Source organism: Cervus canadensis, chromosome 20 (genome assembly GCF_019320065.1).
Source record: "Cervus canadensis isolate Bull #8, Minnesota chromosome 20, ASM1932006v1, whole genome shotgun sequence".
Taxonomy (NCBI): domain Eukaryota; kingdom Metazoa; phylum Chordata; class Mammalia; order Artiodactyla; family Cervidae; genus Cervus; species Cervus canadensis.
The window spans coordinates 58,709,395-58,724,647 of NC_057405.1; the positions used below are offsets into that span (position 1 = coordinate 58,709,395).

Here is a 15,253-nt window from a genome sequence, read left to right on the forward strand (position 1 = left end):
AATGCCACACAAGAGCCTCCAGAGCAGTTATCCCTCTGCCGAGGTGACAGGCAATGGTCCAGTCTGGGGTCTAGAGAGAGGACGAAGACAGGACAGAGCAGCACCCCACCCCTGCCAACCCACAACAGATACGCAGCATAAGCAAGAAGCAAACCTTTGTCAGTAAGAGCCCTGAGATTCAAGGGTTGTTTGTGATCACAGCATAAACTGGCCTCTCCTGCCAGATACCCCAGACAAAGAAGGCCGTGAAAAAGAACTTGGTGTCTCTAGTGACAAGTTAGCAGATTTGTATGATTTAGTATCTGGCACTAAATGCTATTATCTTGTCAAGGAAAGGTCCATTAGCCCATAGTTATTCGGACCCCAATCATCATGTTCCAAAATCTGAATTAAATAGAGCAAGCAAAATTGAAGAGGGAAAGCTACAGTTGTAACCTTCCAAACTGCCAACTCTAATTTATTGATCTGCCAGGGTTCTTGGTTGTAAACAATAGAAACCACTCTGGCTAGTTAAGTAGAAAAGGAATTGACTACAGATTTATTAGCTTACAGAATCTCAAGGGCAGGAGGAATACCACCAAGGGCACCAGTGTAGCCTGCGCTGCCCCACCACCGCTGCTCATTTCACCACCCTCGGCCCTGGATGCGTCCACTAGGACCAGAGGCTCTGTGGTCCTTGTGCTGAAACGTGCTTCTTCAAGTCTCTAAAGTCTCCAGACTCTCATGAAGGTGTATGTGAATGGTGAAGCCTAGGTCATAAGAAGGCCCCTTAGAACCAAGGAAATGTATTCTTTACCTTTTTTCTTAGAAAGGCAGAGAATTCCTTAAACACAGGAAGGGAATTCACAGGTATGGCCTAGAAGAATGATAAATACCCATTGGTTGTGGTGGTTTAGTCACTAAGTCACGCCCAACTCTTGCAACCCCATGGACTGTAGTCTGCCAGGTTTCTCCATCCCTGGGATTCTCTAGGCAAGAATACTGGAGTGGGTTGCCAGGGAATCTTCCCAACCCAGGAATCAAACCCAGGTCTCCTGCATTGCAGGCAGATTCTGTACTGACTGAGCTATGAGGGAAGCCCATATACTCATTATATATTTGATAATAGGTAATATCTGGAGAGAAGGGAAATGGCAACCCACTCCAGTATTCTTGCCTAGAGAATTCCATGTACAGAGGACCCTGGTGGGCTACAGTTCATGGTGTCACAAGAGTCAGACAAGACTTAGCAACTAAACCACCACCACAAATGGGTAACATGGATAACCAACGTCCTCAATACTCATTTTAGTCCATAATCAAGTTCTGAGAGCTCTTCTGGTTTCTGCAGGTCTTTCTTCAATTCTACCCAAGTGCCTTTCCAGTGAATCCCTGTTTTTACTAGCTTCAGTTGGGTTCAGTCATTTGTAATCTGTATCTGAGTCTTGATACAGAAATAATCATATGTTGAAGAATCCCAAACTAATTGCAAAGAGGACTGTAAATATTCAGATGCTCTGAAGAATTTTTCAGATCTTTTTTTTGCAAAGTAACTCTCTGAACTGACAGACAAAAGAATCAAACAAAGAACATAAAACCCTAACTTTGGTTTGAGAACCCTAGTGGGGATCATGAGTTGAATACTGATTATATTTATCTTCTCCACAAAAGTCCTCACAAATAATGTCTTACTTAAAAAGAAAAGAAAAAGAAAAATATTGCATAGATATAGATCTTGTGTATATATGCCAAACTGAATAAAAAATCCGAAGTATGCACAAGTTACCAACTTATTGATGAGTGCTACTTGGAAATAAGTTTATTTCTAACAGTTCTAAATAGAGAAACTGTTAACCAATAAAGAAATACACAAAGGGAAAGGCACAGAGGCTAAGCTCTGAGATTATTATATGTAAAAAAAGACCTATGCTCTATTTCCAGGTACTCAGAAAATTTCCTCTTTCTCCAAGAATGGATCCCTGGATGGAGGAGGAGGAGGTGCAGTTTGGATATTGGGCTAGTTTTGTGGTCTATGGCTAGTACTGGCTGACCCAGGGTGAGTAATGGTCCCAGCCCAGGAGTCGAGGGAGGTGAGTCTCACTATGGTGGCACCAGAGGGAGAAGGCCAAGGAAAGCTGAGATTTCCAGAGTAACCTTATTCCTTCTCTCCTCAACATCATGATCATTTACCTCTTCCTACAATTCAGTGATAAATTCCCAAATTTTCTCAATAAATTTAATTTTTTTTTTTTTTTGCTTAAGCTAGACCAAAGTCTTTTTTTTTTTTTTTTTAGTAACCAAAAGAATATTGTATTAACTAAGTACACTCCCCTAAACCTTACTCTCCCCAGTAGCCAACTCCAGCCTTAGGTTACTGAACTCTCTTGACTAGGAATGACATAAAAGGATCCTTAGCTTCTGTGTATTCAGTATTTATGTACCGAGCGGCCCCTGAGCTTAGCAGCATTAACCTAGTTTGTCACTTTTTAGGAAAAGTAATTGCAAATTCTGGCAACTGGCTCAGGGGTTGAAACTTCAAATGCCTTTACAGATCAGACAGATAATATAAAGGCAGACAGTGCTGAACTGGACTCCACTGGACACTATATGCTGCATCTGAAGATGTTTATGTTTAGTTACTTGAAACACTGTGTGGCTCAAACAAAATTCTTCACAGGCCTCCTAGTCATAAACTAACAGGCCACTTTGCTATTAGTTTAAATTACATATGGTCATAGACTAGAAAGCTCATAAAAGTCAATTTTGTTTCAATCATCCGAGCAGGATAAAAATGCCCCTTGAACAGCAAACTTTCCCACCCTGTTTTAGTAGAAAATTCTACAGGCCATTAACATGATTGATGTGAGGTATCTAAAAGAACTCAAGGGCTGCTTTTAAGAGAAGCTTATCAACGCTGGTAGATAATATGCCTTAGTGTGAGTCTCATGGTAATGAAGCAGGCACCTGTTACTACCAACAAATCACAGAATAAAGAGCCAAACTACCTATAAGCACAAGGACTCTGAAGGTGTCATAACACAGATGGAAAAAAACCAAATGTCTACCATTCTTAACAGTCTCCAGTTGAACTACACAGCTCTGATTCTTTTTACAGACCAAAAATGAAATCCAATTCGAGAAAACTGATAAGGCTTCCTGTTTCTTGGAGAAAATGTACTGGACGAATTGCACATAGAAAAACCTAAAATCTCCACCACCAATTGTTGAAAAACAGTGGGGGCTCCATTCACAGTACTTTTGCCCACAGAAAGCTCTCAGAGGAGCTGTGAGGTTTGGAAGGAGTGCAGAAGCCTACTCTCCATCAAAGTTTTCATCAGAATCTGCTTTTCTTTTTTTTTTTTTTTGGCAAAACTAAGCAACTGCTATTTCACACCCACATATTGCTGGAATCCATTCAATTACCCTCAACGACTGTTTAAAATGAAGATGCTGTGCCTCCTGAGGACAATGTGAGAGGATTAATGAATGTTGCTCCTGAGGGGCAGACGTGTAGGGAAACAGCAGAAACCTAAAGAAGCTGGAAACTACTGCTGGGCCTTCTTTTACAAGCAATTCAAACCTACCTTCAAGTATTTTGTAAAGAATAATAATGTTGAAGGTAGTTGGATATATCAAGGGGCCTACTATGCCATTTTTCCTCATTCTTCTTGATGATAATCATGGAATGAGAAAACTAAGAGGACGACAAGAAGTGATGAAGAAAAGACAGAATTTTGCCATATGGTTTTTCAGGAGAAGAGGAAAGAGCATTTTTTCCCCTGACACACTGTTCCAAAGGATCTGTAACTAGCAAACCAAGCCAGCACTTTGCTGGGTTCTGTAGCTCTGTGACTCAGAAGTCACTTTTCTATCCAACATATTAAATGTCAAGCAAAATACATCCGATAAGAGAGAAGAAATTTCTTCAGGAAGCTTTGCTCCTGTATGAGTTCTGATGAAACAAAATTCATATTTTAAGGCAAGACAAGAAAAAATTTAAATAAACTTTTTTCTCTGCCTGTCTGGACCTCCTCCCTCCCTTCTAGTCTGCATTGTGCACCTGCATGATGCATTAACCAGACCACTCCAATGGCAAAAATATCAGCTTAACCATAAAGATCAATTTTTTTTCTTCTGGAGCCAGCCACGTAATTTCTTAGAAGGCAACCTTCCTATCTCAATCCTGTAAAATGCCACGATGACCCACCACTCATCTTATACACACAGACTTTTTGGTAACTTTATGTACAGTGCCAATTTAGTACTTCCCTAAAGTTGGCTTAAAGCTCAACATTCAGAAAACTAAGATCATGGCATCTGGTCCCATCAGTTCATGGCAAATAGATGGGGAAACAGTGGAAACAGTGGCTGACTTTATTTTTGGGGGCTCCAAAATCACTGCAGATGGTGATTGCAGCCATGAAATTAAAAGACGCTTACTCCTTGGAAGGGAAGTTATGACCAATCTAGATAGCATATTAAAAAGTAGAGACATTATTTTGTCCCACAAATGTCCATCTAGTCAAGGCTATGGTTTTTCCACTAGTCACGTATGGATGTGAGAGTTGGACTGTGAAGAAAGCTGAGTGCCAAAGAACTGATGCTTTTGAACTGTGGTGTTGGAGAAGACTCGAGAGTCCCTTGGACTGCAAGGAGATCCAACCAGTCCATCCTAAAGGAGATCAGTCCTGGGTGTTCATTGGAAGAACTGATGTTGAAGCTGAAACTCCAATACTTTGGCTACCTGATGCAAAGAGCTGACTCATTTGAAAAGACCCTGATGAGGTCAGGAGAAGGATGAGGGCAGGAGAAGGGGATGACAGAGGATGAGATGGTTGGATGGCATCACTGACTCAATGGACGTGAGTTTGAGTTTGGGTAGACTCTGGGAGTTGGTGATGGACAGGGAGGCCTGGCGTGCTGCGGTTCATGGGGTTGCAAAGTGTTGGACATGACTGAGCGACTGAACTGAACTAAACTGAAAGGAGAGCAACTGCTACAGAACAGACTGGGTCAGGTGACCTGGGGAGATACTAGGCCTCACTTAATGGAAATTCTTACCTTAAATGCTCAGGACTTTATTAATGTCACTAGCTATATTATTTGTATTCTACCTATTTCACAAGATTATTATTTCTTGTACTACCAAATGTGTGATGGAGCCTCCAGTAAAATTAATGATGATTAGGCAAGCTTAAACAATTGACCAAACATATTGTCCTATAAGATCACAGATTATAACAGTGTAACTTTAGATATAAGAAGACGCAACAAGAGACATCTCCTTGACCATAACTGACTAATAAAACAGATGGTCCAGAAGCTTTTGACTATTGTTAACAGGGCCAAGTCCAGTAATAGGGCACTGAGCAGCCTATCAATGAAATCCTTGACTTACCTGGGAATGAGCATTCCTAGGGCCTTGGGACAAGTTGGTCATGAAATGCCTCTCAAACCTTGGTCAAAATTAAGACCAAAAGGGAGGGGATTGTAAAACAGAGACTGTTGCCTACTATGTAGTTCTTTGAGAATCAAGTCATTAGCCACTACATTCACTGACCTGGAATTCAATACCCTGGAATTCAGGACAAAATCAGGACAAGGCATTCTGTGCTCTGAGAAAAGACAGGCCTTCAGACAGTTAGATATTTTCAGGAGAAAATTCATAAACCCATACTTAGAAAAGCACTAAAACCTGTAAAGATACCTGTTACTTATGAATAACAGTAACTCTTCATCAAGCTGTGTGCTTGATTGCACTGCCCTGTCTAGAGAATCACTTATACTGGCCTCCCCCTTTACCTCTTTAGAGCAGTTCTCAAAGTTCTCTGAGAGATTGTCTCCTGGGTTATAATACTCAGTTTGGTTCAAGTAAAATTTTCCATTTCTTTCTTAGATTGACTACTGATTAATTTTTTTGTCAAAAGTACTTCTTCTGGGCATATGAGCCATATATTTTGCTGCTTTTAGGTAGATTGCCAACTTGTAAAAGAAACATCTACCCAAGATTGTAGAAAAAAGTATAATAAAAAAAAAAAAAGAAAGAAAAAGAAAAAAGTATAATCAAGGACACTATCATTAGTCCTCTATTTATGTCCCCCAGAAGAACTTTAGCCATGGAATCATAGTAAATGTCTAAGAAAGAAAAACCAGAAAGAAACACAGACAGAAAACAGAAAGTAAAAGAATAAAAAAGAATTACAGTGATATGTGTATGCTTAAAGTTTCTGTAATATACAAAAATGTATGGATTCTAGGGGAGTCCTAATCCCACAGGGCAGTGTTTATCTACCATGTATCATTTGCCCTCATTTCATAATGCTATAAGATTAGAACCTCTGATGGGAAAGATGATTTAATATTTAGAGCGATTTCTTGTATAGCTTGTTGAAAGAAGAGGATAAGAAAAGAGGAAAAAAATTACATGAGGACTACACATCATTTCTCTTTTTTATAACAGATTATTTGCTTTAAGAGAAGCATAAGCTATGATTAAAGTGGCAATATAATTGCTGAATTTTTGTCCTCTAACACCTGCAAAGGAAGCACATTGACAAGAAACACTTGGCAACCCAATTATTTCATGCAGGTTTTCATCCACCCAGAAAGCCATCCTCAAAATAGAATGGAACTTTTTCTCCTTCACCAATCTGGTAGGTGCCAATGGCAAAGTATCCAAGAACCTAAATAATATTGTTTATCATTATCCTCAACAAACAAAATTTAAATAAAATAGAATCCAAGGAATTTAACACATTACTTCCAAACTTATTACATTAATTAACTGCACATTCAGTTTATATTTCACCTTGTCTCGATGGGAGGCTAAAAAGGAACAAGACTTATCCCTGGAGAGATACAGGACATTGCACTCTGTTCCCTAAACTGGGAGAACAGACTAGATAGTTGCTCTTTCCAGTTCGGAGGAACATTTTGACTGTGAAATAATGGAAAAATTAAACAAATTCAAGATTCCCACTATCTAGGAATTTGGGAAAGTCAGACTGTATACCCTGAAAATAAAAAAATAACTAACTAGCTAGGGGGAAGAAAATCCAGGGAAATTTTTTTAAGAGGCTAAAACCTAAAACAATACTTAAAAAATAGTTATTTCAATTGCTATGTTCACTCAATTATTTCTTATATATTTTTAACCAAAGTCATTTACAGTTACACATAATAGGTTGAAATAATAAGATTCTTATTTTTTACTTATTGGTGTCTTGGGAATAAACATTTACTGAGGGTCACTGGGAAATGTGATCCTTTCCATCATGAACAACTGTGCAGACAAAACATTCAATCTAAAATAGATTATTAGGTCACAACACATACAAGGCAACTCACAAATCAGGACGCATTTCTGTTGTCTCCCAAACTGGTGAAAGATTAGCAAGGAAGTAGGAATGATGAAAAAAGGTTTCTGAGCCACAATTCTTGACCTGAATGTTCAATGATGGAAGGGGCATGAATCATAGGATGGGGGCAAAAGAATCAGCATAAACCAAAGGAGTGGAAAGAAGTTATAACAAATGATATTTAGGGAACGGCTGAAGCTAAAGACTTGGGACAGATTAGTGAAAATTAAAGCGACCATTATTGAGCCATGCTTACAACATGCAAGGTTCTATGCAAATATTTCCTTTTTTAAAATTTACTTTTAAAACTGAGTCCCAGGCCTCAGACTTGCATCTCTATTTTGTTAGCAACCCTCACTGCCCAGATGATCTCCTGTAGTCTCACAGCCTTAAAAGAGTCACTTGTACACGGAGGAGTCCCACATCTCTATCTTCAGCCTGGACATTTCCTCCAGTTTTAGACTCCTATGTCCAACTGCCTATGTGACATTTCCAAATGGATGTCCAAAGGATAACTCAAACTCAAGATGTTTAAAACAAAAATCCTAAAAAAAATTTTTTTTTTAATAAATAAATAAAAATAAAAAATAAAACAAAACTCCTGATTTCCATCTACTCTCCCGAAAACACAAAACTAAACAACAAAAACTACTCCTTTCTCATCTTCCTGCAAACTATATCCAATGTTGGACCACTTCTCACACCTCCACTTAAACCACTCTAAGTCACCACTGTCTCCAGCAGGAATCACTACAGCAGGCTCCTAAAGAAAGTGGATGTGAACTTGCCCTCCAGGGGCCCTTTGAATCTATGTATTCCAAACCTTTCCATATGCAGGCTCCAGTCATCACTTCTGTTGTCTGAAGTGGAGGCTAAGATTTAAGAATGATTCTTCAACAGGTAAAAGAGAAACAATGAAGCTGAGAGCAGATGTGAAAAGGCAAGTGCAAGGTTTCGTTAGGGGTGCCCAGGATGGAACACTTGAGAACACCCAGAGGGACAAAAGAACCTGAACTCCTAAGCAATATCAAGTCCTGAGTCGAATGTCCCCTCCAAGTTAGCCTTTCTTGACTCCTCAAGCAGAGTTCAAGACCTTAATTATAGCTCTGTGCCTCCCCTACTAGACTCTGAGCTCATGTTGTGCCCCCAGCACCTGATGCAGCATGGTCATCAGGATTGTCCTGGTAAGCCCTTGGCAAAAGGGTGTTTAAAAGCCTTTGGCAAAACATGGTATTATGGGAAGTGCATTAGAAGAATGAAGGAAGTGACTACATTCTTCAGGAAGAGCAAATTAATACTTAACAGAGGAAATGAGGTTTCAGATATAGATGTCTGAATTTATCCAGGAAGATAACACTGATGGATTAGACAGGGACAGCAGCGGTGAGGAAAGACAGAGGTCAAGGCTTGAAGAGGAAGTGAGAGAAAGGAAAACAGTAGAAGAAATTGGCAGACATGCCATTGAACAGTAGCTTAGAAGTAAGCCGCAGAATCCAAGGAAGAGGTTTTCTCTCTCCCCAACAGGTGGGGATGTTTAAAATAAAAGAGGAAAAGCAAGGCAACAGAAAGAAGTTGCCCCAAAGAATGTGGTTAGGGTTGATGGGTATAAAGACCAGGCAAGCTCAGACCTTCAGTTCTTAATCTTTTCATTCCCAAGTACCAAGTAAATTACTGAGCTCCAAGAGGTGGATAGGAGGCCAGAGGCTTAAAACTCAGAGGTCAAAATTGAATAAAATAACTACTCAATGCGTGAGCCAAAAAGTTAATGAGGTAGGGAGACCAACACTGTTTGTGTTGTAAGACAAATCCAGGTTATTACTTCAGTCCTCCAGGTCCAATTAATTTTCCATCAAGCGTTGCTGGGGGCTGGACTTCTCACCCTGAGTTCACCACCCTGCCGACGACGTCTGCGGTGGAGTTCAAGGAAAATTCGACTCAGTGGATCTTCATCACTGCCATGAAGGTAGAGTGGAAAAGCAATTCACAGTGGCTACCCACTCAGCTTTGTGCAGGCCTCACGGAGAAAACCAGGAGGAGCACAAAATACAAACAAAACCACAACTCCTTTCTTTCCCTTGCCTTGTCCACTGCTCACGCGCTTCCCCGACCTCCCCCCAAAAAGTAAGCTCCTTGAGAGCAGGGCTTGGTGCTTCGCTGCTGGATGCCCGCGTTAACAGTGGGCCTGGCACCCAGTGAACGCTCAGCAAATACTGGTTGATTATTGAATGAACCCAGCTCCCACTTAATCGTATCTGGGCATTGAAGGATGCCACCAATGGTGCTGATTTAGAGAGCGCAGAGATAAGAGAGGAAGCAGAAGATTTTTTTTTTTTTTGGAAGGTCGCAGTTTGGGCAGTCCGCGGAGGCCTGGAGTTGAGGGCTCTGTAGCGAGGCCGGGAGGGGGATTGCATCTTTTGCAACTGACCTTCCGGCGGGGACGCCCGCGCAGGGCGCAGCAGCCAGGCTCCGGCGTCCCACTCCTGCCGCCCCGCGCCGGCGCTCGGCGCCCGCTGCGCACGTAGGTCACCTGCCTCCGGCTGGCGCCGCGCCGCTGGCCAGGCGCGGGCTGCAGGTGCGACCCGGGCGGTCGGGGGGCCTGGCCTGGCGGGGAGCTGAGGGCTGGGGGCTGGGGCCCGGCGCGCTGCAGCTCCGCGCAGAGCCGCAGGCCGAGCAGCAGAGCGGCGGCGAGCAGACAGCGGCGCAGGGCACAGCAGCCCCTCCCGGGCAGCCTCTCCCGCGCCATGGCGGGCTGGGCCCGGCCCGGCGCTCCGCTCCGCCGCCCGCACGCGCCCACCGCTGCAGGGATGTGGCCCCGCGGGCCCGAGCTGCCAGCTGTGAGAACTCCCCCGCGGGCCGGGGCGCGGGCTCGGACCCGCCTCTCTTCCTCTGTTCAAGGAAGCCTCGGCGTAACCTTATCCAGCCCGGCTGGCAAGGGCGCGCGGGACGGCGGGCCAGGCGGGGTCCCAGGGACGCAGGCGGCTCAGCTGAGCCAGACTCCCGGCCCAGCCTCACCTCGAGGGTCCCCGAGGAGGCGCCCTCCAGCCCAGGCTCCGGAGCCTGCAAACTACAGGGCCAGAAAAAGCACAATCCTAACGGGATCCTGGGCCATAACTTCATTTTCTAGTACTAGTGTTGTTGAAAAGAAACACAGGAGGAGGATAGGTGAGCTGCCAGGTTTTGCTGCAAGGAACAAATTCCGATTGTCAAGCAGCGTGTGCCGTGAAGTACATTGTGAAAATACATCACACCTTTATGCTCAGGTTTACAACTTCTCTCCCTCAAGAAAGAAGGGAAAGGGGGAGGAGAGAATAGCGCTGGATGCAAAATAATCAAATTAAAGTTATTCCATTTCTAAATTCTGCCTGAAGCCAACCCGTGCTTTCTCCTCGTGTTATGAAATGTGTGGGGGTGAAGGAGGAGGGGGAAAAAGCAAGCTAAGACATCTGACAGCGGGGAGAAAGAACAGAAGTTACCATGGCATGATGTAAATCAAATTAATTTAGCTCCACACACACACCTCCCTGCTGTCTTGCAGAGATACAGAGGAACAAATTTATCTTTCAGCAAAATGCTCCCCAGCTGGTATTTCCATCACCACCTTGACCTTAATTAATCAGGCTGAATGCTCACAGCCTGAAGTCCAGGGTTGACTGTTCCTTTTCAATTGTGAGTAGACTTCTTTCTCACAATCCATTTGAGGTTTGGATCTGAGTTTGTTTTCTTTAGCTGTGGCATATTTTTTCATACTCTGTGCTTGCATTTTCCATGCTTTTATGTCAGAGTGCCCTCACTGACCTGCCCTCTGCCTTTGACAGCCTATTTGTTGTTGTTCAGTCTCTCAGTTGTGTCTGACTCTTTGCGACCCCACGGACAGCCATAGCATGAACAACAGAGAACAAATATGGAACCCCCCCCAGCCCCTAGGTGGAGAAGGCAATGGCACCCCACTCCAGTACTCTTGCCTGGAAAATCCCATGGACGGAGGAGCCTGGTAGGCTGTGGTCGTGGGGTCGCAAGAGTTGGACACGACTGAGCGACTTCACTTTCACTTTTCACTTTCATGCATTGGAGAAGGAAATGGCAACCCACTCCAGTGTTCTTGCCTGGAGAATCCCAGGGACGAGGGAGCCTGGTGGGCTGCTGTCTATGGGGTCGCACAGAGTCAGACACGACTGAAGCGACTTAGCAGCAGCAGCAGCAGCAGCCCTTAGGTGGGAAATTACACTCTCCGTTTCAATTTCAGGAATTTTCCATAAGGAGCCCTCCTTTCTAAAATCCTCCTGGCTTAAGAAAGACCCAATTGAATCTTTGTCACTGCACAAAGCACTTGGGCTATTTCTCTGTATGTAACAGAGCTTCTCAACCTGATACAGTCCGCTCTCTGAGCACTCTAGGTCCTCAGGCTTCTATGGGTTTCATTATGGTTGAATTTTGTTTTTTTCTAGATGTAACTCTCTGGCTATTGCAGATAGGCTCTGTTTTAAAGATACCAAGCAAGTTCATTTTTCCTGACACAAACTCTCAGACAAAACATCACATCCCTTGACTACTTAAACAACATGAGCTGTGGTGTTACACTTGAACTAAATCAGGTACGCCAGTCAGGACCCTGCCATTCAGAAACTGTGAGACTTTGGGCAAAATAACTTCTGTGAGCCTCAGTTTTCTCATGTGTAAATAGACATATATTTCATAGGATTACAAAGATTGCATAAAAATTAAATGTTTAGTACCTAAATAATGCATGGATATAGAAGTTATTTAATTAATAGTTATTATTTTTATTAATTACCATTAAAGAAAACCCTGGATGTTATGAAAAACAAGCTTTAAGCATTGATTCCAAAGGAAGGAGTAATTTTGCCTCCTAGAAGACAATCGGCAATTTCTGAAGACATTTTGTTACAAGCAGTGAGGGTCAGGGGAGGATGCTACTGGCACCTAATGGGTAGAGACCAGAGATGCCTCAAAATATAAGAAAATATAAGAATATTTGTTTAAGATCTTTATCTTACACAGTATTCTCTGAATTAGAAGTACCTAACAGTGGACAGGGAGGCCTGGCGTGCTGAGATTCATGGAGTTGCAAAGAATAGAACACGACTGAGCGACTGAACTGAACTGAACTGCACAGTGCATTGGAGAAGGAAATGGAGAATCCCAGGGACGGGGGAGCCTGGTGGGCTGCCATCTATGGGGTGGCACAGAGTCGGACTGAAGCAAAGCAGCAGCAACAGTTGCTAGAAGCCCCTAAAACTCAAGATCCCTCGATTGCATTCTTAAATTATATAATTGTGTGAAGCTATTTAAGATATGATTTGTCTTATGCTTGTGGTGATTGTGGATCACCAATGTCTGGTACAGACTTTCCTAGAAGTTTTCATTTCTATGCTGCCAACATAGTGCCACTAACAAAAGAAGTCATCTTTTGAAGCTTATGATACCACTGACTCATACCCTCTGCTTACCTGTTGAATTCTTCTTCAAGGGGAAACATGAAGAGTATCCTATAATGTTAAAATGGGGATATTTAATGAGACTCTGAGTTAGGCGTGGAGGAGGGGAGCGCAGAACACTGTAGCTCTTGAAGAGAATGGGCAAAATGACCTCATCTTTTCCCTTATCTCATGTCTGTGGCTCTCTAACAATGTTCCATTATGGGGGGAACACATTTACTATCCAAATAAAACGTACTGTGTAAAGCCCCTTTTCTCATCTTTTACAGCTGTCTCTGTGTGTTTATTATTAATAAAAAAAACAGTTTATATGGATGTAGCGTCATTAATTTTCTAGGAATCTCCTATTTTATACTTCTATGCAGTATTTCCATGTGTTGTTAATGGTAAAGAATCAGGAAATGCATCAGTTGGTAGGCTGGAGAGATGAATCTAAATGATCACTCACAGAGCGGACAAGCAATTTTTCACCTTTGCTTTTCTTATAGACTTGAACTCGTCTCAGTCATTTCTGGATATGTTTCCAAAATGCAGATAATCATTAACCACTGACTCGTAGGTTGGTTAATTAAATGTGGAGGTCGGTAAACCACAAAAGCAGGTTTCATCAGATCATAAATTACATCCTCCTTGAGGTTTCAGCCAACAAAAATGGGTGAAACAGAACATTTTTACTGCTAATCTCCTGGACATCATACATTTCAATTTACACACATGCTGCTTGCAGTGCAGTGGTTCTCAACCAGGGGTAATTTTGCCTTCTAGAGGACAATTGACAATTTCTGAAGACATTTTGTTACAACCGGTTAGAGTCAGGGGAGGATGATGCTGGTTTCTAATGGGTAGAGACAAGGGATACCTCAAAACACCCTTCAGTGAAAAGAATAGCTTTCCACAAAAAAAAATTATCCACTCCAGAATGTCAATAGAGCTGAAGTTGAGAAACCCAACTGTAGCCATTGCAAATAGAAAAAGTAGAAGCAGTGACAGACTTAATTTTGGGGGCTCCAAAATCATTGTGGATGGTGCCCGCAGCCATGAAAAGACACTTGCTCCTTGGAAGGAAAGCTATGATAAACCTAGACAGCATTTTAAAAAGCAGAGACATCACTTTGCTGACAAAGGTCTGTATAGTCAAAGTTATGGTTTTCCAGTAGTCATGTACAGATGTGAGAGAGGGACCATAAAGAAGGCTGAGTGCTCAAGAATTGATGCTTTCAAATTGTGGTGCTGGAGAAGATTCTTGAGAGTCCCCTGGACAGGAAGGGGATCAAATCAGTCAACCCTAAAGGAAATCAACCCTAACTACTCATTGGAAGGACTAATACTGAAGCTCCAATACTCTGACCATCTGATGCAAAGAGCCAACTCATTGGAAAAGACCCCAGTGATGGCAAAGATAGATGGCAAAAGGAGAAGGGGGCAGCAGATGATGAGATGGTTAGATAGCATCACCGACTCAATGGATATGAATTTGAGCAAAGTTCAGGTGCTACTGAAGGACACAGGAGTCTGGCACACTGCTGTCCAAGGGGTCACAAAGATTCGGACATGACTTGGCAACTGAACAACAACTGTAGCCATGGATATTAATGTAGCAACATTTGATTAGAGGCTGTCCAGAGATAGCACAGAAGCTGACTAACTAGGATCCTTACCTCCACTAGGTGGTTATTTCTGTTTCACGATGTGAAGTAGCCAACCTGAATTAATCACATTTAGAAAGATATGGAGCTATCGTTAACATCTTCCCCCCAAACCCCATTCTCTTTTCTCCATGTAATACCTGTTCACTGTGGAGAATATACACAAGCAAAAGAAGATGTCAACAATCATTCATAATATCACAATTCAGATATAGCTAGCCTGTCAGATTTATATTATAATATAATATATGAAAATGAAAGTGAAGTCGCTCAGTCATGTCCAACTCTTTGTGACCCCATGGACTGTAGCCTACCATGCTCCTCCATCTATGGGATTTTCCAGGCAAGGATACTGGAGTGGGTTGCCATTTCCTTCTCCAGGGATCTTCCAGACCCAGGGATTGAACCCGGGTCTCCCGCACTGCAGGCAGACTCTACCATCTGAGCCACCAGGGAAGCCCCAATACTATATATATATATATGTATTCCATATGTGCGTGCATGTATGCCAAGTCACTTCAGTCATGTCCAACTCTGTGCAACCCTGTAAACTGTATCCTGCCAGGCCCCTCTGTCCATGGGACTCTCCAGGCAAGAATACTGGAGTGGTTGCCATGCCCTCCTCCAGGGGATCTTCCCGACCCATGGATCAAACCCTCATTTCTTATGTCTCCCGCATTGGCAGATGGGTTCTTTACCACTAGCGACACCTGGGAAGCTATGTATATAGTATGTAATATATGGGCTTCCCAGGTGGCTTAGTGTTAAAGAATCTTCCTGCCAATATGGGTTTGACCCCAGGGTCAGGAAGATC

General features: G+C 42.7%; 1 protein-coding gene across 1 annotated transcript in view; it reads right to left on the minus strand.

The window, feature by feature from the left end:
* Nucleotides 1–10,362, minus strand: part of METTL24 (methyltransferase like 24) — a 107,661-nt gene extending 97,299 nt beyond the window's left edge. The window contains exon 1 of the mRNA XM_043439580.1: nt 9,763–10,362. Coding sequence (XP_043295515.1) covers nt 9,763–10,080 — 318 coding nt within the window. The 5' untranslated portion in view covers nt 10,081–10,362. The remainder of the gene's footprint in view (nt 1–9,762) is intronic.
* Between the last annotated feature and the right edge of the window lie 4,891 nt (nt 10,363–15,253).